The sequence below is a fragment of the Budorcas taxicolor genome, chromosome 3 (assembly GCF_023091745.1).
Source record: "Budorcas taxicolor isolate Tak-1 chromosome 3, Takin1.1, whole genome shotgun sequence".
NCBI classification, from domain to species: domain Eukaryota; kingdom Metazoa; phylum Chordata; class Mammalia; order Artiodactyla; family Bovidae; genus Budorcas; species Budorcas taxicolor.
In genome coordinates, this window is record NC_068912.1 from 78,561,107 (window position 1) to 78,584,865 (window position 23,759).

The 23,759-nt window shown below is 37.0% G+C and overlaps 1 protein-coding gene across 1 annotated transcript in view; it reads right to left on the reverse strand.

Annotated features, from left to right (window-relative positions):
* Positions 1–23,759, reverse strand: part of SGIP1 (SH3GL interacting endocytic adaptor 1) — a 177,474-nt gene that overhangs the window by 10,778 nt on the left and 142,937 nt on the right. The window contains exons 20-22 of the mRNA XM_052638056.1: positions 18,711–18,822; positions 8,688–8,843; positions 3,307–3,439 (exon numbers count right to left, since the gene is read on the reverse strand). Coding sequence (XP_052494016.1) covers positions 3,307–3,439; positions 8,688–8,843; positions 18,711–18,822 — 401 coding nt within the window. The remainder of the gene's footprint in view (positions 1–3,306; positions 3,440–8,687; positions 8,844–18,710; positions 18,823–23,759) is intronic.

A 23,759-nucleotide genomic window follows, 5' to 3' on the forward strand; every position in this document is an offset into this window, starting at 1 on the left:
GTTTGTACACTTTTTGATAGCAGCCATTCTGACCAGCATGAGATGGTACCTCATTGTGGTTTTGTTTGCATTTCTCTGATAATGAGTGATGTTGAGCATCTTTTCATGTGTTTGTTAGCCATCTGTATGTCTTCGGAGAAATGTCTATTTAGTTCTTTGGCCCATTTTTTTGTTTGGGTCATTTATTTTTCTGGTATTGAGCTACATGAACTGCTTGTATATTTTTGAGATTAATTCTTTGTCAGTTGCTTCATTTCCTATTATTTTCTCCCATTCTGAAGGCTGTCTTTTCACCTTGCTTAAAGTTTCCTTTGTTGTGCAAAAGCTTTTAAGTTTAATTAGGTCCCATTTGTTTATTTTTGCTTTTATCTCCAGTATTCAGGGAGGTGGGTCATAGAGGATCCTGCTGTGATTTATATCAAAGAGTGTTTTGGCTATGTTTTCCTCTCGGAGTTTTATAGTTTCTGGTATTACATTTAGATCTTTAATCCATTTTGAGTTTATTTTTGTTAATGGTTTTAGAAAGTATTCTAGTTTCATTCTTTTACAGGTGATTGACCAGTTTTCCCAGCACCACTTGTTAAAGAGATTGTCTTTTCTCCATTGTATATTTTTGCCTCCTTTGTCAAAGATAAGGTGCCAATGGGTGCATGGATTTATCTCTGGGTTTTCTATTTTGTTCCATTGATCTATATTTCTGTCTTTGTGCCAGTACCATACTGTCTTGATGACTGTGGCTTTGTAGTAGAGCCTGAAGTCAGGCAGATTGATTCCTCCAGTTCCATTCTTCTTTCTCAAGATTGCTTTGGCTTTTTGAGTTTTTGTTGCATTTCCATACAAATTAATGAAATTATTTGTTCTAGTTCTGTGAAAAAATACCTTTGGTATCTTGATAGCGGTTGTATTGAATCTGTAGATTGCTTTGGGTAGTATACTGATTTTCACTATATTGATTCTTCTGATCCACGAGCATGGTATATTTCTCCATCTATTTGCGTCATCTTTGATTTCTTTCAACAGTGTTTTATAGTTTTCTATAGATAGGTCTTTTGTTTCTTTAGGTAGATTTATTCCTAAGTATTTTATTCTTTTTGTTACAATGGTGCATGGAATTGTTTCCTTAATTTCTCTTTCTGTTTTCTCACCATTAGTGTATAGGAATGCAAGGAATTTTTGTGTGTTAATTTTATATCCTGCAACTTTCCTATATTCATTGATTAGCTCTAGTAATTTTCTGCTGGTGTCCTTAGGGTTTTCTTTGTAGAGGATCATGTCATCTGCTAACAGTGAGAGTTTTACTTCTTTTCCAATCTGGATTTCTTTCATTTCTTTTTCTTCTCTGATTGCTGTGGCTAAAATTCCCAAAACTATGTTGAATAGTAGTGGTGAGAACAGGTACCCTTGTTTTGTTCCTGAATTTAGGGGAAATGCTTTCAATTTTTCACCATTGAGGGTAATGTTTGCTGTAGGTTTATCATATATGTCTTTTATTATGTTGAGGTATGTTCCTTCTATGCCTGCTTTCCAGAGTTTTTATCATAAATGGATGCTGAATTTTGTCAAAGGCTTTCTCTGCATCTATTGAGATAATCATGTGGTTTTTATCTTTCAATTTGTTAATGTTAACCTTAAATTATTTCTTAAGATAAGTTTCATTAGAATTTATTTTGTGGGACTATCACTTTATTTTTAAAAATCCAACTTACTTACATTTAGTTGTTTAAAATAACAGATTTTAGTACAGTAATGTTCTTAACAAAATTTTGTTTAGAAACTGTTGTGTCTGATTCTTTGTGACCCCAATGGATTGTAGCCTACCAGGCTCCTCTGCCCATGGAATTTCCCAGGCAAGAATACTGGAGTGGGTAGACATTTCCTTCTCCAGGGGAGCTTTCTGAATCAAGGATTGAACCCATGTCTCATGCACTGCAGGCAGATACTTTACCACTCTGCCACCTAGGAAGCCCCCTTAACAAAATTACAGTAAACTATTTTGTCAATATTTGGAATCTTAATTGACATAGTTTTCTGCAAATTCATTTTTGTGGCATGTTTCCCTAAATTTGAATATTTTTTTTTTTTACTTTTAAGTTTCAAATAATGTATGAATATTCTAAACAGCCTCTATACAGCCTTTTATGATCTCTATATTCTTATAGATTATAGCTTTAAGTAATATTTAAAGAAATGTTACTTTACTTTTATTTAATGTTAAGTATGCTAGAGTTGTCAACTACAAATTGGCACTTGCCTTCTACCTCTATAAGGATTAAATCATGTGCTGCTGTAACTGCTGATTTTCAACAGCCCCTGAAAGAAGTTTAGGGTGGAAAGCAGAAATGAGGTACTTAGTGGTCTGGGGAAAACCAGCAGAACAGGTCTTCTGAAAGTTAGATATTTTTCAGAGCTGATTTTATGAGCCTAGCTCTCCTCATATCTAGAAAGCACTAAAATCCTTCATGGTGATATTGAAGAAGGAATTCATAGGGCCTGGACTCCATCTTAGGCCTGTTCATGCTGATCATGCTCGGCCACCTTTCTAATGAACTCTGAACTCTGTGTTTAGTGCCTATGAAAACAACAACAGAAGGATAAGACCCCTTCCAGACAGGGGAACCTTGAAGATCGTATCTAGGTTACTCATCGCCTGAGAGAAAACATACGCTAATCACCCCTTCCTCCAGACAGGCCATAAATTTTTCTGTATCAATCGGAGTGTAACCTCGGATTTATTGATTATTGGCTAGTTGTTTGAGCACATGAGCACATAGCATGTGAATGATAGGGTTATTGGGACTGTATTTTCCTTGGTTTATGTAAGTCTCAAGGAATTTGGAGTGGTGGGTTCAGACACGTACACATGGGGTATAAAAGATTTTCACAAATGCTGGTGGGGGTCCTTGGCTAAGAGGAGACTCTGCCTTGGGCCCGCCGGTGTAATAAACTGCACTCCACTATCTGCACTGTCCTTCTGAGTGAGTTTGTTTCCCAGAATGCATGGCTACAGCAATATCTGCTCCTCATGAGTAGCAGTAACCTTCATAAGACTAGCAGAAACCTGCCAAAAAATATGTGCTTAATTGCATGTACTTTCCCTTCACCAAAATCAAATATATACTGACTTCCCTCCTACTTCTTTGTTACAATTTCTCAGAGTTATCTGAAATGTTGCCTCCAAGGCTATAGTCCTAATTTTGCCCCAAATAAAACTTGACTCACAACTCTCACATTGTACATTTTTTTAAAGTTGACAAAATATACATTTGTAATATGAAAGAGGCACCCTGACCATATAAACAGTCTTACCTGATATTTGAGCATGTCCACATTATAATACGTAGCCTGGGGTTTTTGTTCCGACACTTTCTTTAGGTGAGTCATCAAATTTGGCATGTTTACCCAGAATTCCTTGGCATTGGCATCATTTTGGGTATTATCGCTATTTAATTGGGAAGAAAAACTGATTGAGTAGCATCTTGTGAAAAACACAAAAGACAAAAAAAAGCATCTTAGAAAATTATCATCTGATTTCTAGCTCAATCTTTGAGAATTTATACTGAGTATATTATTAACAATAGTAGAGTTGCCGCTCTGAATGGTATTATGTTAATAAGTACCCATGAAAGTGAAAGTGAAAGTGTCAGTCACTCAGTTGTGTGTGACTCTTTGCAACCCATGGACTGTAGCTCACCAGGCTCCTCAGGAATTCTCCAGGCAAGAATACTGGAGTGGGTTGCCATTTCCTTCTCCAGGGATTCCAGGGGTCAAACCCAGGTCTCCTGCATGCAGGCAATTCTTTACCATCTAAGCTACCAGGGAAGCCCATAAATACCCACAGTGAGGCATTATTGTATTGCTGTAAATCCAATGAGTACCCAGTGATATTAACCAATCATAATGATAACTGGTTGCTTTAAAGAGTGAATTATTTATTAACCCAAATTTAATAGCTCTAATACATCACCACTATTTCCTCTAAATTAGTCAGTTAATGCAGTCAAGGAGTCATATACATTGATTTTCTTTTGAATTTACTTCAACAGTAGGCTCTCAGAAATTACTGATTTAAATATTTGGCTCTAAGTAAACATGTTCTTTGTCTCCAACTGAGGAGAAAAGTGTGTTACTAAAATTATCATGCTCCATTTTTAATATTCACAGTAGTTCATCTAAGAGCGTCTAAATCATACAAAGTCACCTCACTTACAAAATAATCCTGGAATTTAACTGATAATAACCATGGCAGTTACACTAGAGAGTGCAGTCTTGGTGAATTAAATGAGTTTTGAATCCCTAGGGGAGTTGATAGCTTCCCCTGATGTTTCTTGAAAATGCTTGCCTCAATGGCCAAAGAATCAGGCAAGACTGTGAAAAGCATTTGCTCACTTCCTGCATAATGAGGAAATTGAGGGCCCATGTGTCTAAGTAACTTACTGACATTTCACTTTCAGAATATCCTGTAGAATAAGATAACAGTAGCTAGAATTCTTTGAGTATCTATTATGTGCTAGGCACTCTGTTATCTATGCTATAAACTATTTCACTAATATCTACCATGCAAAGAAAGAAGGATCTTCCTTTATAAAGACAAGTGGATGTTATAAAAAGAGAAAATTAGAGGGAAAAAGAGTCACTCAGACTCTTTGCAATCCCATGGACTATAGTCTACCAGGCTTCTCTGTCCATGGTAATTTCCAGGCAAGAGTACTGGAGTGGGTTGCCATTTCCTTCTCCAGGGGACCCAGGAATCGAACCCAGGTCTCCTGCATTGCAGGCAGACGCTTTACCCTCTGAGCCACCAGGAAGAAGGGTGTGATAAAGACAAACTGTCAATTTCTATGATTCAGCCTCCAGAAGCCAAATATAATCAAGCCTTAAAAATGATCCTGGTCCAGAGTGGTTGTAGGGCCCAAGTATAGCAAGACCCCTATGGTTCTGTTGTGCCTGATACAGGTTGTTGAGGACAAAGCAAAGTCCTATTACTCTGGACAGGTAAAAAGTGGATGGAAAAGACTCTTGGCCCCTTGTCTTTGCCCCTGGCCAAGTCAAGCTAAGGATGCTAATAAAGGCTGTATAAACTGTTATTATCTAAAACATCCAAGTTATCCAGAGCTTCTCGAGGAATAGCTATACAAGGAGGCAGGAGACGAGAATAATAGAAGTTCACCAAAATTAAGTAATTTACTTAAGGTTGAATTGCTAAATAAGTAACAGGGTCAGGATTACAGCCCAGGTCAGTCTTACTGCACTATACCAAAACAGATATGGAATTAATATCCAGCAACATTTTATTTTATTAATGTTAATAAGCTATGGTTTTTCCAGTAGTTATGTACAGATTTGAGAGTTGAACCTAACAGAAGCCTGAGCACTGAAAAATTGATGCTTTTGATCTGTGGTGCTAGAGAAGACTCTTGAGAGCCTGGTGGGCAGCAAAGAGATCTAACAGTCAATCCTAAAGGAAATCAACCCTGAATATTCATTGGAAGGATTGATGCTAAAGCTGAAGCTCCAACACTCTGGCCACCTAATGTGAAGAGCCAAGTCATTGGAAAAGACCCTAATGCTGAGAAAGATTGAGGGCAAGAGAAGAAGGGGGTTTCAGAGGATGAAATGGTTGGATGGCATCACTGACTCAATGGACATGAGTTTGAGCAAACCCTGGGAGATAGTGAAGGACAGGGAAGCCTGGTGTGCTGCAGGCCACAGGATTGCAGAGTCGGACACAACTTAGTGACTGAACAACAACCACAACATTTTATTAAGTTGTGCTAAGCAAATCAGAATAACTGAAAAATCTCAATTATATATTTAACAACAAAATAAGCTGAGTCATATGTCTATGATAATTCCTCAGGAAAACTTGCTTTAATAAATACTTAAGAAAGATTTGGCAATCCAAAGCTTATACAAAGATGCAGTTCTTGAATGCTCAAGAAGACTTGAGAATTCTTTAGATTTGTAATTGGTTTAATGATTGTTCCTAAACATCCTTGGTAAACAAACCCTTTCATAAGGGAGAAGTAGAAGTAAATTTCAGTTTGGTCCCTCTCATAGGGATTGCAAACCCAAATGTCTCCAGGGACCAAGCTGGTAGCATAAATGTCTTTCAGTAAAGATAATAGAGAGGATTAAGATGACAGATGAAAGGAGTCTTGAGCTGTGTTTGAGAATAAAGTTGGGTCCCATTGCCTTTTAAAAAGTAGGTGTGGTAGTAGTGGTGGTGGAGCTTCATTGTATAACAAACACCAAACAGGTTGTAGGACTAATGGGTCACCAGTCATAGCCCTGGGCTTCCCCAGTGATTCAGCTGTTAAGAGTCTGCCTGCAATGCAGGAGATGCAGGAAATACAGGTTTGATCCCTGGGTGTGGAAGATTCCCTGGAGGAGGAAATGGCAACCCAATCCCGTATTCTTGTCTGGAGAATCCCATGGACAGAGGAGTCTGATTGTAGGAGACTACAATCTGTGGGGTCTCAAAGAGTGGAGCATGACTGAGCACACACGCAGGCAATCCCAGCCCTAACACAACCATCAAATACATTTAATAAAGTCCAAATTAATGAGAGCTTTCTTTTTGTTTAGAAAACAATTTAAGGGTCTATATAATGTTTTGTCAAACAGGAATATTCTCAGGCTGATATTTAATTCAATTCATAAGACTGAAGTATTAATATAAATATAAAACTCTGATGTATATATGTATATATATAATTATATATGTATATATATATATATGCCTAAGAACTTGGTAACATATCTGCCTAAAAATGCAGCAAAAACTATGACTATCCCACCAGTGATATTTACAAACAAACTGGTAAAATAGTGGCACACAATTCCTAATTGCAGATGGAGGAATCTAGAAAAATAAAATTAACTGGCTCAACGTGCACATCTAAAGCACAGAGGAAAACTGAAATAAAAAGTTGTTCATTTCCAATCTTGGCCATTTCATGTTTCTTTCACTTCATAGGTGAGCATTTCATTTATATTTTTAAGCCTGGTTTACCAGTTAAACCATCGTAAAGACTAACGAGAAGGGGGTGATTTTAGTCATCATCTGAAAGACCTGTGACTGTCTTTTCATCACTGGAGTGAAAAGTCTCATGCAGTCAAGAAAGAGAGTGACTGTACTGGCCCTCAAATTCCAAATGACCTTTAGCTATTTCTTCATAAATATCCAGCTTGATAAATCTCTTTAAATTATAGTTGAATTGTTCATTCATTCAACAAGTACTATTCAAGTCATTATTGGGCACAGTGGAAGGTACTGAGGATATGGTGGTGATCCAACAGATGTGTTCTATTCCCTCATGTGTTTTATGGTCTAGTAGGGAAGGTGGATGAATGAAGAAAGCAAGCAGATTTATAATTACTGGTTTTAGTAAGTGTGACAATGGAAAGAATAGGAATCTTGAGAGAGAATAACAAGGTTACATGATTTAGTTTGGGAGTAGGGAGGAGAGTGGGATGGTCAGGCAAGGCTGAGTGGAGCTGAGATCTGAAGGATGAGTAGGAGTCTGGTAGAGAAGAGTGGAAATCTTATTGAAGGCAGAGTAAACAAGTGCACAAAAAAGTCTGGTGGAAAAGAGTGGAAATCCTATTGAAGGCAGAGTAACCAAGTGTACAAAACTTTGATGTGGGAAAGGACTCAGCCATTCCCAAGATGGGCAGGTATGGCTGCAGCTACAAGGATTCCGAAGAGGATGGTGGGAGATAAGGATAGACAGATAGGCAAGAGTGGATGAATCAGGACCTTGAAGGCAATGTAATGTGAGGCCTCCAGAAGGTTATAAGGGAGGACAACCTGATTTACATCCAAAGAGCTGGCTATTGTGTATAGGAGTGTGGCAAGATTGGAGGCAGAGAGGGGAAGAGGAAAGCACTGGCTGTTGTCCAGGGAAATGATGGTTATCATTTGGATAGAAGCCATGATAAAGGGAAAATGTGGCTATTTTAGAGATAGAATTTTAGATGAAATATCAGGACTTATTGATGGAAAAACTACCAAGAATGTTTCTTTTTGTCTCATCCATTACCAATAATAAACATGTATAGTGGATCACTTTTAATAGTATGTATGTGTGTATGTGTTGTGTGAATGTGGATATGCACATATATGACAAAACATCACGTTCGTATTTAATAAGAATGTGAAATGTATTTATATAAACAAATTTAGAAAAGTTTCTTTGATGCCACACAGGTAACTTTCCATCAAAATAATTACCATTACAGTGTAATGAAATTACATGTCTCACAAAGAGATTTTTAAGCTTATATGAAGAGTAGCTTACAGTTCAGATATCATTTGATTTTTAAAAGATGCCAATACAATAAATGGATTTTATTCCTTTTATTATGCTCATTTCCCATCATCCTCATCCATTGTCTACCAGTGATAAGCAAAATAGACAATGAATAAATTTTATTATTCTAAATGTCTCTTTAGCCACTTGAGATAGTTGGCCATTAAAAAAATATATATGTATACATATACATATGTGTATACATATATAATACACACACAGATATATACAGAGCTCTGGGATTCAATCTATAAATATATCTGAGTAACAATAATTTCTCTACAGTGTTTCCCTTTTGCTAAGGTACATCTCTCATCTAAGAATAACATGATAAGACACCTACATCTTTAAAAAATTTGTGGAAAATATATTTACCAGCAGAGAAGTTGGGGATTTGGCAGGACGTGTTCTAACCTGCTGAAATTTATCACCCGAAAAGTCAGAGCAGCTGGCGATGGATTGTTGGCAAAGTGTCTGGTGATCCCGGCAGGAAAAGACAACACCATTTCTCCAGTAATCTTCACGATACATCTGGCATGTCACAACACGTGAGAGGAAAGAGAGGAAACCCAGGTCAACATGCTGTGAATCAAAGCAGTTGTGAAAAGCAAAGATTTCTGTAATACTATGACATAGCAGAAGAGAGAAAGAGTAAGCTCTTACAATTCACTCTGAATTACTAACTCATTTCTAAGACTCGAGGACTCAAAGTTTTGTATTAATACTTCCTCCAAAAGGTGGCTATTTTTTGAAGGTGTTTTTGCATGGTTAGAATAAAACAGCTTTTCTTTTCCTGTAGAAAAGTCTTTATGTTCACCTCACAAATAGAATAATTTATTCTGATGGTTCTCTCTCTGTTTGATTTCTGAATTTTTGGCAGTATATTTGAAGATATTAAACTACACAGTGTTGTCACACTATTCATTGGGATTTATTTTAGCTCTCTAAGTAACATGATTGATGCCTTCATTATGTTCTTTTATGGACTCATGGGGTAAACTTTTTGCTTCCCACTTAATTAGATCTTCATTCTGTTAACTTGTCTATTTGGTTGAAACTATAAAATCATTCACATACATAAGTTAATACAGCTGGATGATAATTTGGAAGGAAGAATAATCCTTTTTTTTTTTAAAAAAAAAAAAAGCTTTATTTAGCATCACTAATGATTAGAGAAATGCAAACCAAAACTACAATGAGATATCACATCACACTGATGAGAATGGACATCATCAAAAAATCTACAAACAATAAAGCTTGAAGAGGGTGTGCAAAAAAGGGAACCCTTCTACACTGTTGGGAATCTAAATTGGTACAACCATTATGGAGAACAGTATGGAGATTCCTTAAAAAACTAAATATAGAACTACCGTCTGATCCAGCAATCCCACTTCTGGGCTTATATTGGGATAAAACCATAATTCAAAAAATACATGTACCCCAATGTTCACTGCAGCACTGTTTACGATAGCCACGACAGGGAAGCAGCCTGAATGTCCATCAGCACAGAAGTGAATAAAGAAGATGTGGTGCTCATCTAACAGAATGGGATATTACTCAGCCATAAAAAAAGAATAAAATAATGCCATTTGCAGCAACATGAGATGGACCTAGAGATTTTCATACTAAGTAAGTCAGACAGAGAAAGGTAAATATCACATATCGCTTATAGATGGAATCTAAGAAAAAATATGACAAATGAACTTACTTGTGGAACAGAAATAAAGTCACAGCTGTAGAAAACAAACTTATGATTACCATGTGGTATGCCAGGGAGGGATAAATTGGGAGGTTGTGACTGACATATACACACAAATCCATGTAAGATAGATAACTAACAAGGACCCACTGTACAGCACAGGAACTCTACTCTGTAACGATCCTATGGGAACAGAATCTGAAAAACAGTAGGTGTGTGTATAGGCATAACTGATTCACTTTGCTGTATACCTGAAACTAACACGACACTGTAAATTAACTGTCGGCTAATAAAAATTAAAAAAATAAAAAGGGCCTTATTGAAATATAATTGATATACAACTGGCACTTATTTATAGTGTAAAATTCCATAATTTTTGACATAATGTACATCTGTGAAACAATCACACAATCAAGATAGCCAAGATCTCCAACGTCCCTAAAAGTTTCATCTTGTGTTTTTGGTTTTCTCTCCTGTACTTTTCCATCCTTTCCTCCTTATCTCTTGGCAATCGCTAATATATTTTCTGACAGTACACATTAGTTTGGACTGTCTAAAATTTTTATATAAACAGAATCAAAAGGCGTATGATTTTTTTGATCTGGCTTTTTCCACTCGGCATAATTATTTTGAGATTCACTCACATAGTGTGGCAATCAATAGTTCATGTCTTTTTATTGCTGGGTAGAATATGGATATACCACAGGCAATTAAAAAAAATTCCTTTATTGAATAACATTTGAATTCTTTCCATTTTTTTTGCCTATTACAAATAAATCTGTGATTAATATGTGTGTACAAGTTTGCCTATGGGCACATGCTCTTATTTCTCTCGGATAAATATGAGTGAAATGATTGGATCACATGGTAGGTGTAACTTTAACTTTTTAAGAAACTGCCAAACTGTTTTCTGAAGTGGAAAGCATAGCTGAGTATGAGAGTTTTAATTCCTTCACATCCTCACCAACACTTGGTAGTCTGTCTTTTTAATTTTAGTCATTCTAATAGGTGAGTAATGGTATCTCATTGTTGTTTTAATCTGCATTTCCCTAATGGCTAAGGATGTTAGCATCTTTTTGTGTGTTTCTTTGTGATTTATCTACTTGGATGAAGTGTCTGCTCAAACTTTCTGCCAAGTTTATAAACTGAGTTTTCTGTTCTTTTACTGAATTTTGAGAGATTTTTGTACATTTTAGATACAAATATTTTTAACAGATATATGCTTTGCAAAGATTTTTTCCCAGTCTGGCTTGTTTTTCTTTCTCTTTAGAGTATTAATAACTTTGAAGAAGTTTTTTTTTTCAAAGAGCAGATGTTTTTAATTCATCAATTTATTCTTTTATGGGTTTTAGTTAATCAGTTTTTTCTTTTGGAGTCTTATCTAAGAAATCATAGATAAACCTGAAAGTCACAAAAATTTCACCTATTTTATTCTAGAAATTTTTTATTTTTAGTTTTACATTAAGTGTTGTGATCCATTTTTAGCTAATTTTTGCATATTTTCTGTGAGGTATATGTCCGGGTTTATTTTTTAGTTGTGTGGATGAGTATATCTAATCATCCTACTACCATCTGTAGAATTTATCCACTTGGCAATTTTGTTAAAATTCAGTTGTCCACATATGTGTGGGTCTATTTCTAAATTCTCTGTTCTGTTCCATTGATCTATTCTGTCCATCTTTATACTAAAACCACAACCAATATGTCTTGATACTATGGCTTTTAAATTGTTCTGAAATCAAGTAACATTATTCTACCAACTTTGTTCTTTTTCAAAAATGTTTTGCCTATTTTAGGTCCTTTGTATTTCCACATGAAATTTAGGATCTCTGTGTCAATTTCTAAATAAAGCTAATGGAGTTCCAATTCACCCTCTACTACCTGCTTCTAGAGAATAAGGTATGTATTTTTCCTTGGCCAACAGGCACTATGTTCTATTTTGTCAGTAGAGGGCACTAGAGAGACACTGCAAAACGAAGCTTTTTTTTTTTCTCTTCCTCGTTGCAGTGTGCTTGGTAGGCAGGCTTCTTGCAGTGCTCATGGCTTATCTAGAATCAGGCTCCTGCAGTGCAGGAGGGACGTGGTGCCCCCAGGGTGTGGGTACTGCCACCCCAGTGACACTGGCAGATTCTATAGCGTCTGGCTCCTGAGGTTCCTGTGGATGGGTCCGCGGCTCCAGACTCCATATGCGTCCTTTCTCCACTGCCAGCTTCTACCGAGCCCGGAGCCCTTAGCTTCCTCGGGCGCCCTCCTCAGCCAGTTTTGCAGTGTAGCGTGCCTCAGTGAGACTTCTCCCACGAACAGCTGTGAGGCTAGTGGGCTCTCTCTATATTCATGGCCTGGATACTTCCCAGGAAGTCAGTCGGGGCAATCATAGGGCACACCTCACCTCTCAGGCGTGACTGTCCTTTCCCTGAGGTCCCATGTCTTGCAAATTATTGTTTCATATACTTTGTCCGTTTTGAAGTGTTTTTAGGTAGAAGGGTCAATTGGTTACTCCATCTTGACCAGAAGCAGAAAACTAAAAATGATTATTGTTCTTTGGGAAATAATAAATATTTATAATGAGTGAACTTCTTTACGACTTTCGGATACATCTGGATGACTGACCTTTGCACTGTTCCCTAGTGTACTTTCTAGGGAAATTGAGCTTGGTCAATGAAAGGTTGGCTCACACTTGAATATAGGAAACTCTATTCGCCCTATACGCACCTTGTATGCTGCATAACTGTGACTGATGAGATACAAATGGCTCAGGTGAGATGGCCCTTGGTACACATTCAAAATAGCTATGTGAAGAACTGCTATAGCCTTGTATGTGCAAAGTTGGGTTTGGGTTAGAGGTGGAGGGGCAGGTAAGCTTCCTAAAGTTACCCTTTTCCCTCTCAGGTATTATCATCTCTAACTCTGAACTGCTCTGAATGAGAAATTTGGTGTCTGGAAGTTTGCCCCTCCATCTCTCCCTGAGAATATGGCTGATCTCCCAGTTTGATGTCAGCTCAGCTGTCTTCCTTCTCTATGTGTTAGATTCATGAGCCTTGCTTGATTTACTGGTGATGAATTGGTACTAAGCCTGGAATTTCCCTTAAGCTAAGTCTACCCAACATTTTCCAACATATGAGACATGAAAAGTTTTATTTGACAACTCTAGAAGAAGACAACAGCTAGCCAGAGCACTTTAAAAATTAGACTGTAGCATCTACCATCACTGAGTATATTGTTAGCAGCAGTGGCTCGAATGTTTTTTATTTGGTAAGGACTCTGCTGTTTTTTTCCAGGTTCTGCAAAATGAGCTCTACATGGTGTCATGGTAGAGGATAAAGTTTGTTTTTGAAAGCAAGTCATCAAGAGGAGGGGGTGGTATTTATTAATTCAATAAACATTTATTGACTCATATGTAAGTTGTTTGTTTGAGTGGGAAGGCAATTAAAAAATGAGCAAAGCAGCCTCTGTCTTCAAAGGGCTTACAATGTTGGGTGGATGATGAGAGAAGTTGTCAGTATAAGCCAATATAATAAGCACCTACACTCCTGACCTACATTTTATTTCTGCACTTTATCTCAATTGTCAGAGTCAGACCTTTGATGATTTATTAATCCATTCAATGTCTAAATCATCTGAAATTTTCTATATATAATTAATATTTTCAACCTATACTCACTCATTAAAGGAAATTCTTTGTTCAACAGTAATGACTGACCTCATCAGTGAGTGATGTGGGTATATTTCATGTGAGTTTAAATCATGGAAATCTGAAATACTGCAATATGGAAATATTAACACATGTACTTTATGAAGTAAACGTGAAATCATATGAATCCCCACAAATTTGTCTAGAATGACAAAATTTCAAGGTCAACTGGTCAAGTGGCTCATAAATTGGGTTGTCGCTTTTGCCACAGGCAGCATTGTGATAGCTGGTCAACAGAAATGCTGGCCTATTTTGGTCAGGAAACGTGTGGACTTAATTTATGTGAGGTCGTCAGAAATGTATCCCTTACATAAAATGTCTCTTCTACTACTTTGATAACTAAACCCATGGATTTCTTCTCAAGCATAAACTTCTGTTCATAGGCTACTTCCCTTCCTTTATTTATCATCCCTTTTCACTGACTTTGGCACTAGGCAAAAACTCCTTTTCATATTTCAAGATTCAGTTCAAAGACAGATCTTTCCAAAGCCTTCCTTAATATCCTTTCCATTCAGCCCTCTTTAGATTTTCCTTTCTTTAGGTTCCTTGGACAAATGGACAGATTAAAGAAAAAAACTATTTTGTAGTTTCTTGCACATTATTTTATCTACTACTGTGAAGGCAACTTCTGTGTCTTAGGTTCTAGGAAGGCAAAGGTGCAAAACATAGAACCCAGTGCAGAGTAGGAACTCAATAAAATGTTTTAAAAATAAGTTCATACATTTCCTAATTATATATCAACTGCCTAATCAATGAACCACACATTATATAACGCATATACAGAATGCGCAGTGAGAAATAGGACAAACATGACCTTGAGCAAACTTCCCATTTAAGCAAGGAGACAGACACTTGAATAAAAATATGGTGATGAGAGAAGGATAGAATACAACTGAGAAAACAATTCTCTGGGATTAGAGAATTAGTTCCTAGCACCACTAAGAGTCAGACACAACTGAGCGACTTCACTTTCACTTTTCACTTTCATGCATTGGAGAAGGAAATGGCAACCCACTCCAGTGTTGCCTGGAGAATCCCAGGGACGGGGGAGCCTGGTGGGCTGCTCTCTATGGGGTCGCACAGACATGACTGAAGCAACTTAGCAGCAGCAGCAGCAACTAGGGTTGTTCAAATAGGAGCTAATAACAGGTGATGTGTTTCCCCCAGGTGGCAGCAAAGTCAAGTAATTCTCTGCTTATGAGCTACTGAGAAAGTTTCAGATATACCTGTTACAAGGTGTTCTGAATACTCAGAAAGAGCGTAAACCATATTTGAATGGATTATATGTCACAATATAAAATAAAGTAGTATATGTCTCATTTCAATGTGTGGTCTGAAAACAAGTGGGAACATGTTTGATACAGGATGTGAGAGAACCTCAGGCAAAGCAAACCCACATGCTTTTTCTGTATCATTTCTCCATGTGGTGCCATGTTTGGCTTTAATCTCTACCCCACCTCACTCCATGATCAAACTTATCACTTGAGTTGTTTCCTTCAAAGTGAATGACGAAGCAACAGCAATTAGAATGATTCACTTCTAATTTCATCACAGGAGGTGAAATTAAATTTAGAAGCATGTCACTTCATAATCTGTTCATAAGTTTCAGATCTCATAATTTCAGTGAAATATACTAAATCTCCCGTGTACCAACATATAGTATATGCTGCAACTACTTTATAACAATATAATTGAAAAAAGACTCAATATATGCAGTTATCCTTAAAAGACTCAGGTAATTTGGGAGGGGATAGGAAAAGCACTAAAATTCCTTTGGTTCAAGTGCCACATCATTGAAATGCCAAGGTCATGGATACCAGGCTCACAGGTACAGACCTCAGTTGTCATAGCGTGCCGGGGAAACTGAAACAAGATGAAGAACCCAGATTGTATAGGGACAGTTCCACAAGTGACTGGTAGGCTGCTACACCACTTTTGGGGTTTAAAAAAAGATTATTATTAAGGACTTCTTAACCCCATTGTCCCATAGCTATTCTCCTCCTATAATGGACTTTGCATTATATTTCTGTGCAAGTCTTATTTTCCATATCAACTGTCTTCACTGCCAATATACCACTGTCTAGTACATTGGTGGCCACATAGCAGACATTCTGTAAATGTTAAGTGAGCAATTTGACTCAATTTGTTCAGCAACTATGCGTTGGGTACTCCTTGCCAGGTCCTGTTTTAAGTACTGAGGATACAACAATGAACAAAATACTCAAGGTCCCAGTTCTCATGAAGCTTACACTCTAGTGGGAGAAGGGACAGGCAGTGAAACTGAAAACATGGAACACATTGATTAAAGTGTTTATTAATGAGAAAACAACTGAAATGTTAACTATCGAGAAAGAGACAGTGAGGTAGGGAGAAAGGAAGTGTTGACCGCAGAGAGGGCTGGAGAGTTTCTGCTTTACACAGATGGACAAGGGTGGCCTCTGATATGCCTGCTGCAGAATCCTGAAGGAAGGGAGGGTGCAAGTCACTCAGATACCTGGGAGAAGATCTCGCTAATGCGGAAGGAGCAGCAGATTCAAAGACCTTGAGAGGCAGATGGGATTGGGCTGATGAAAGACCAACAGCCAGGAAGGCAGAGTAGCTAGAGGGGCGTGAACAAGCAGGAGAGTGACAGAGACAAGATCAGAGAGGTGGCAACCGGAATGGGTCACGAAGGACAAAGCTCATACATCATTATGAAGCATTTGGTTTTTCCTCTGAACAAATTAGGAAGATTTTGAGCCAAGGGGTGACATGATATATTGAGAACAGATTTTAGGGGGCAGAAGTATCCTTACTAGAAATTAGATCTCTCTGAATAAATGAATGAATCAAAGCCAATTACTAAGTGCACGAAAAAGAATTCATTCTTCTCTGATTCCCAATGTTTTTCACTCCATTATAGATATCTCTCCACAATTTTGACTAGTTATTTTTTGGGGGGATGTGTTTCTACCTGTAATTTAAGGCACCCTGAGTTTTCTAAGGTATAGAGTAGTCAGTAATAAGCAGTCCTTAGAACTGGTCATACAGAAAATAATCTAAATTCTTCATTCAAAGAAGAAGTCCACAGAACAAACATATTTACGTATATAAAGTATGTATACTAAGCTCATGATGCTTACTTTTCTCTAACAGTTCAAATGCATACTCTATGATGAACTTTTCATTTCTATTGATGTGTGGCTGTGGCAAATGATCTTCCTGCTTTGAAGATGAAAAAGAAAAGGCATGGAAGAAACCAGAATGCTATAGACTGAATGTTTGTGATGTCCCAAATTTATACATTTAGACCTAATCCCCAGTGTGATGATATTTGGGTGGGGCTGTTGGGAGGTGATTAGGTCATAATGGTAGGGCCCTCATGAATGAGACTGGTGCCTTTATAAGAGACCCACAAAGTTCCTTAGCCCTTTCCACTCTATAAGATTCCTATGAACCAGGAAGCAGGCTCTCATCAGATATTGAATCTGCCAGGGCCTTGATTTGGGACTTTTCAGCCTCCAGAACTTTGAAAAATAAATATCTGTAATTTATAAACCACCTAATCTGTTATAGCAACCCAAATGAACTAAGACACTAGAATCCACAGTGGTTACTTCTCTGCAAAACTCTGGGCCCAGAATAAAACCTGAGTGTTGATTCAAAGGATATTTAGGGAAGTTGATAGATCCCAGTGGCTAGATAGGAGTAGAGTTACTAATTATATTAGTTTTTCCAGCATAATACTGTTAGATTTAGACTAAAAAACACTACTGTTTCAGAAGTGTAAAGAGGATTAACAATTAGTCTTATAGATTCTCACTTAAAATATATAGAGAGATCTACGTCCTAACTATCCTTAACATCACTGTTTATAAATTTTTATAAAACAGTATAGTGCTCTATAGTATATGCACATTTAATTTTTTTCTGATCTTTTATTCCATGGATACCAAGGTTTTCTAAGCCCTAGTCCCTGCAGGTAAAAAACAAAAAGCAATTCTTTCCCCTCTCAGGTTTGTCCTTTGTTTATCCTTCAAATTCAGACCTGGAATTGCATTAGTCACATACTTCAAAATCAGTTTGACTTAAGTGTTTAGTTTTCAATGTAGACTATCACTAGACCTTTTTTTTTTTAAATCTGACCTCTTTGTAAAATTAATGAATGCCGTAGACCCTCTATGGACAAATTTGCATACAGACATACACATTAGATATGAAATATGATTTCAAGGGATCCATAGATTTCCTGAACCCCATCCAGGGGACTCCTTACAGAGAGGCAAAGTATCTAATTACATCACATGTGCATTCAGGTGAAGTCCATTGTCAAGACGTACTGATATAAGTGACATGAGGCTCATGTAAATAGGGAATGGTACATTTTTATCTAAAATTTTTACTTTGCTGTGATTACAATTTTTTTGGCTAGTTTTTCTTTACTTAACAAGGGTTACATATTAATATAATTTATTCTCTTACTAATCTATATGTTATGGAAAGGTAGTTGTATTCCAGGTTCTCATTGAAATGCACCATTGTTTCGTTTATAGGTGAGTGACTTTCAGCCAGGAAAGACTAAGACAATAAAGACATGATCTAGACATTTCCTTTTGTGAGATAATACATTTTCTCATTGTTGACAGAGTTGAGTTAGGGTTTCCTGTAACTTACAAAAAAGACTGAATCAGAGATTTCTGGGTAGTAAGATTAGAGTTTTGGACCTTTTGGAATATATATATATATCCTCTTGCCTCTAGCTGTGGGCCGTGGGGGAGCCCCGTGGGGTACTGGCTTCCCCAAGGGCCACAGAATGAGGAGGATATATATATATATATATATATATATATATTTTAAAGAAAGCAGTGAGTTACTATTCATAATTAAGTTAATTCTAAGTATGTCACCTGCTATTGCTGACTAGATTTTTTTTTGTCTTAGGATGTGGAATGAAATAATTATATGTGGAGTGTTCCCTACTGAATAGCATAGAGTTTTGAGAATATAGTGGACTAAGCCCCAGGCTTACTTGCTTGGATCTGCTCCTTTGAAGTAGGCATTGACCGTTTCTGTAAATGCTGCTGCAACAGGGAGGGTGTCCTGGGCTCCCATGGTTAGGGGGCTGGGTCCCCTGGAAGAACCTGTACAAGATGAAAAATCTTCACTTAATATGGATTGGAGACAGCCTAGTATATGTGGAACTAAAACCTCATTAAGGGATTACAGGATGAAATCTAATTACTGAAACAAAGTAATGTGCTAAGAACCATAACTGTATATTCAACATAGAGCTCAAGTATTTAAAAGGAAATATTTGGCTGGGTTACAGACAAACACACTTGAAATTAATTCAATTAGGTATTCTACCACAGAAAAAAATCCAAGCATAAGAATAAAGTCATGGGATTTTTCAATGTTTACATAAATCATAAGGCAGTATTTGCATGACAGTTTGTACAGCAGGTAGTTAGTAGAGAAAATTATTAGCTTCCTGTTTGAGCATTCACATCATACAATTGCCAATAGACTCAAAAGTGTTGGCTTTACTTCATTTTAAAGAGGCAAACAGCCATGGGGCACCATGTTATACATTATCTTTTTCTGAGTTGTTTCCATTTCCAATTACCCTCAGATCAAGGAGACTCAAGTGTGCTTATCCCCAAATATATGTAACCCAAATGTCCACCTTGACTTATCACACACACACCAATGCATCAATTCACATTATTAAAAATAACAGTAGTGCTCATGTGTACTAATATCTACTATATACCAAGCACTGCACTGAATATCTGATAAGAATTACTGCATTCAAGCCCCACATCAGCCCAGTGGGAGATAGGCAATATATTCCCATTTTACAGAAAGAAAACTGAAGCTCAAAGAGTTAAGTGATTTGCCCTAATAACATAGTTAAGTGGGAAAACTAAAATTCAAATGTAGATTTGCCCTCCTATAAAGCTCATGCTTCCCCCTATACTGTTTATAATATTCTTTGTTGTTTAGTCATTAAGTCGTGTCCTGCTCTTCTGCGACCTCATGGACTGTAGCCTGCCAGGCTCCTCTGTCCATGGGGTTTCCCAGGCAAGCACACAGGAGTGGGTTGCCATTTCCTTCTCCAGGGGATTTCCCGGACCCTAGGATAGAACCCTTGTCTCCTGCTTGGCAGGTGAATTCTTTACCGCTAGTCATCTGGGAAACTGTTTATAATATAAAATGTGTCTAAATGAAACATTTTTATATGACTTTGATGCACCTTGAGGTTTCCAAAAGGACTAAGTTTAGGATCATTGCCTTCATTAACAATCTCTGGACATAGTACTGAAGAGTTTTAATAAGAACAAAGTATTTAATTATGTCACACATTCACTGCTTCTCCTTCCTATCAAACAAAACACATTTAATTGTCCCCACCTCATCACACACTACACGTTATGCTTTTTCTCTTTTACCTTCAGTAACTGTCATCCTCTTCTCCGATTATGAGATCTACCCTTTGTATATTTCCCTCCTCAATAAAGTTTTCTTTGATAATTCTAGTTCATGCTAGTGCCTGCTTTCTATCTTCCCTTGACTTTCAATGTCTTGGATGTGGGCATTGATTCTCAACAAATATTTGCTTATTATCCACTGTATGAAATGGCGACCCACTCCAGTATCCTTGCCTGGAAAATCTCATGGACAGAGGAGCCCGGTGGGCTGCAGTCCATGGCGTCGCAAAGAGTCGGACACGACTGAGCGACTAACACACACACACACCAGGCATTGTGGTAGATGCTGGGGGTTCAAAGATAATTAAACACAGTCCTTGTTCTCAAGAATTTTTGTTGCTTGTGAGCCGTGCAGTCTGTGGCGTTTTGTCATAGAATCCAGAATGGACTGAGACTCGCAGCCTGGCCCGATCTGTTCTTGATACAGCTCCTCTCTATCCTTCCAACAACCCTATACTCTAGCTACCTTCACTTCTGGGCACCAAAGTTCTTGCTATGGGTTTAATCAACGATGCCAGAGAAGGAGAAATAGCAAGATTTGACAAAAAACCCTTTTACCTTAAAAGATCCACAATTTACAATTCTAATTTCTTCACATCCTTATATGTTGCAATTAATATGCCATCTTCTTTTTTACTTTTTTCATTTATTACATAATTTTCCTTATTGCTATCTGGCTTACACATCATTTCCATGAGTATATATTCTACGAAGAAACATTCTCCAAATGTTCAGCCATTTCTAGGTAGAAATTATTTAAATCCATCTTTGTATAAATTGGTCTTTTTCTTTCAATTATTTTCTTAAGATGTAATTTTATTATTACAAAATGGGACAACTAAACCAGAAGTCAGATAAATTTTTGATTCCTAAGAATGCCAGATTATTTTACATAAAGATTATACTCAATGAAAATGCTATCAATAATAAATGAATGTTTCTGTTTCCCTGCAGTACCTTAGAAAGTCTTTGTTAATTTGACTATTGGAAAACTGGGCTAAAACTAGGAGAATGTCTAAGATGCTGAAAAATTCAAACTTCATGGTCTAAGATGACCAAGATGGGCCTCAAAACTATTTTCGAATATCTGAAATAATATTACCAGACAGTGACTCTAGGGGTCAGAGTTCATGGCCATGGATCTGCAAGTTAATAGGTTTGTGACCTTGGGCAAGTCAATTATCTTTAGGTTTCTCGATCATAAAATGAAGGCAATAGATTACATAATCTTTGCGTAGTAGGATTCTATCATTTTGTTTTAGGAATCTAAGGAGTTTTAAACAGAAAGAGCAATTTTCTCACACAGAAATAAACTGATTTGAAAAGAATATCCTTTCATGGTGTTTTGAATGAATATGCCAAACATTTACGGAGACTTTACTATGTGTAAGTTATTTTTACATATTTTTTTTACACATTTGGAGACATAAATATATAAACTTCCAGAAAATAAGATATAAGCATTTCTAAAAACTAGTAACAGTAACATATGCAAGTAAAAGCTTAAGACAATAGTCCAAGTGACAGCACTGTGAAGTTTTTTCACTGCAAAATTAATTGCCCAATGAGCAGAACAGGAAATGTTGTTCCTTGGTTTAAATGCCGCTAGGGCTCTGGAATCTTATAGACTTGGGTGTGAATCCCAGTTCCTCCACTTACAATCTATATGACAAGAAATAAGATATTTAATCTAATTGTGACTTGGTTACCTGATTTTTAAGATAAAATAGATAATAATATCTATTTTGAAGGCTTGTCAGCAGTTTAGTTGCTCAGTTGTGTCTGACTCTTTGTGACCCCATGAAATGCAGCACACCAGGCTTCCCTGTCCATCACCAACTCCCGGAGCTTGCTCAAACTCCTGTCCATTGAATTGGTGATGCCATCCAACATCTCATCCTCTGTTGTCCCCTTCTCCTCCTGTCTTCAATCTTTTCCAGCATCAAGGTCTTTTCCAATGAGCTGGCTCTTCACATCAGGTGGCCAAAGTATTGGAGTTTCAGCTTCAGCATCAGTCCTTCCAATGAATATTCAGGGTTGATTTTCTTTAGGATAGACTGGTTTGATATCTTTGCAGTCCAAGGGACTCTCAAGAGTCTTCTCCAACACCACAGTTCAAAAGCATCTTGTGGTGGACATCAAATGGGATAAAATTTGTGAAATCTTTAAAATGGTATTGCTGACTTAAAAAATGCATACACACACACATAAATTGAGAATTATGAGTTAAGTTTTATTTAGGGGAAAAATGAGGACATTTCTCTGAACTTTCAGAGCATTTCAGATAGCTCTGAGGAACTGCTCCAAAGAGGTAGGGGAATGGTCAGAGTATATGTGGTTTTGGTGAAAGGGGAATACATACAATCAAACTCATATTTTTTTGCAGAAGGTTTCTGCTAGGAGCAGTTGTCACCATGAAGGATTTTAGTGCTTTTCTAGATATGAAGAGATACAAGAACTGGTTCACAAAATAAAAGAATTGGTTCATAAAATATCTATCTGAAGACCTGTTCTGCCAGTTTTTCCCAGAGCACAGCGTGCCTCAGCTCTCCATCCTGAACTCCTTTCAGGGGTGTTGAAAGTCAGCAGTTGCAGCAGCGCATAATTTACTCCTTGTAGAAGTAGATGGCAAGTGCCAATTTGTAGTTGACAGTATGTACTTGAAAAACATCTTGTTTTTGTTTCTGTTACTTTGTCAGGGTGAGCTTTACTAACATTGTTGAATTAGAGTTGACTCTGAATTTGAGTAGCTTTTGAGGCAGAGAATGAAAGGAGATGATATCACAAATGGTATTCTTCACTGAGCAAGGAGATAGACCAAAATTTTCAAATTCTTTCCAACTCTAAATTTCTCTTATGATAAGAACAGTGAATTCTATCATGCACATTTAATTTTTTGTGTATTACATGGTAGCTATCATCTATTCAAGTTACTTGATATAATGCTTGGCCTAACAGGAGATGAAAGTTGGTTGAATGCATATTTATCTTTTGATTCATTTGAATGTGAGTTCCTGCACAAGTAGGCATTGTGCTAGATGCTGAGGAATTCACAGAAATGTCTGAGATGTACCTACCCTTCCCTTCATGGAGCTTACCGTATAGAAGAGGACTGTAATATTAGACGTGAATGAAAAATGAAGACTCTATGAAGTTAGATAATAGTTCAGTATTATAACAATTCTATTACTGATTATTTTTAAAGAATTCAAGATCAAAATAGCAATTATTATGTTTGTTCTACAACAAAATAAAATATCAAACATTAACATGCTTTTTGTTCTTTATACATTGAGGGGATAAACAGAGTCAGGATAATTATCTCTACTTCACTAGCCCAAGTTCACTCTGCTAGTAAGTGGTAAAGCCAAAATTCAATCCAAGGTGTCCCAACTCTAATGAAAACAATAGTAGCAACAATGAAAACTTTATACCTCTTCCTTCATCCTAAGAACTATTCAAGGGGTTTTACTGATATTAACTCTTAATTTTGATAATATCTCTATTAGGAAACTGCCATTATTATCCCTCTTTTCCAGATGAGAGAACTGAGGTTTCAAGTCATTTAGTAGCCTTGTCTACAGTCA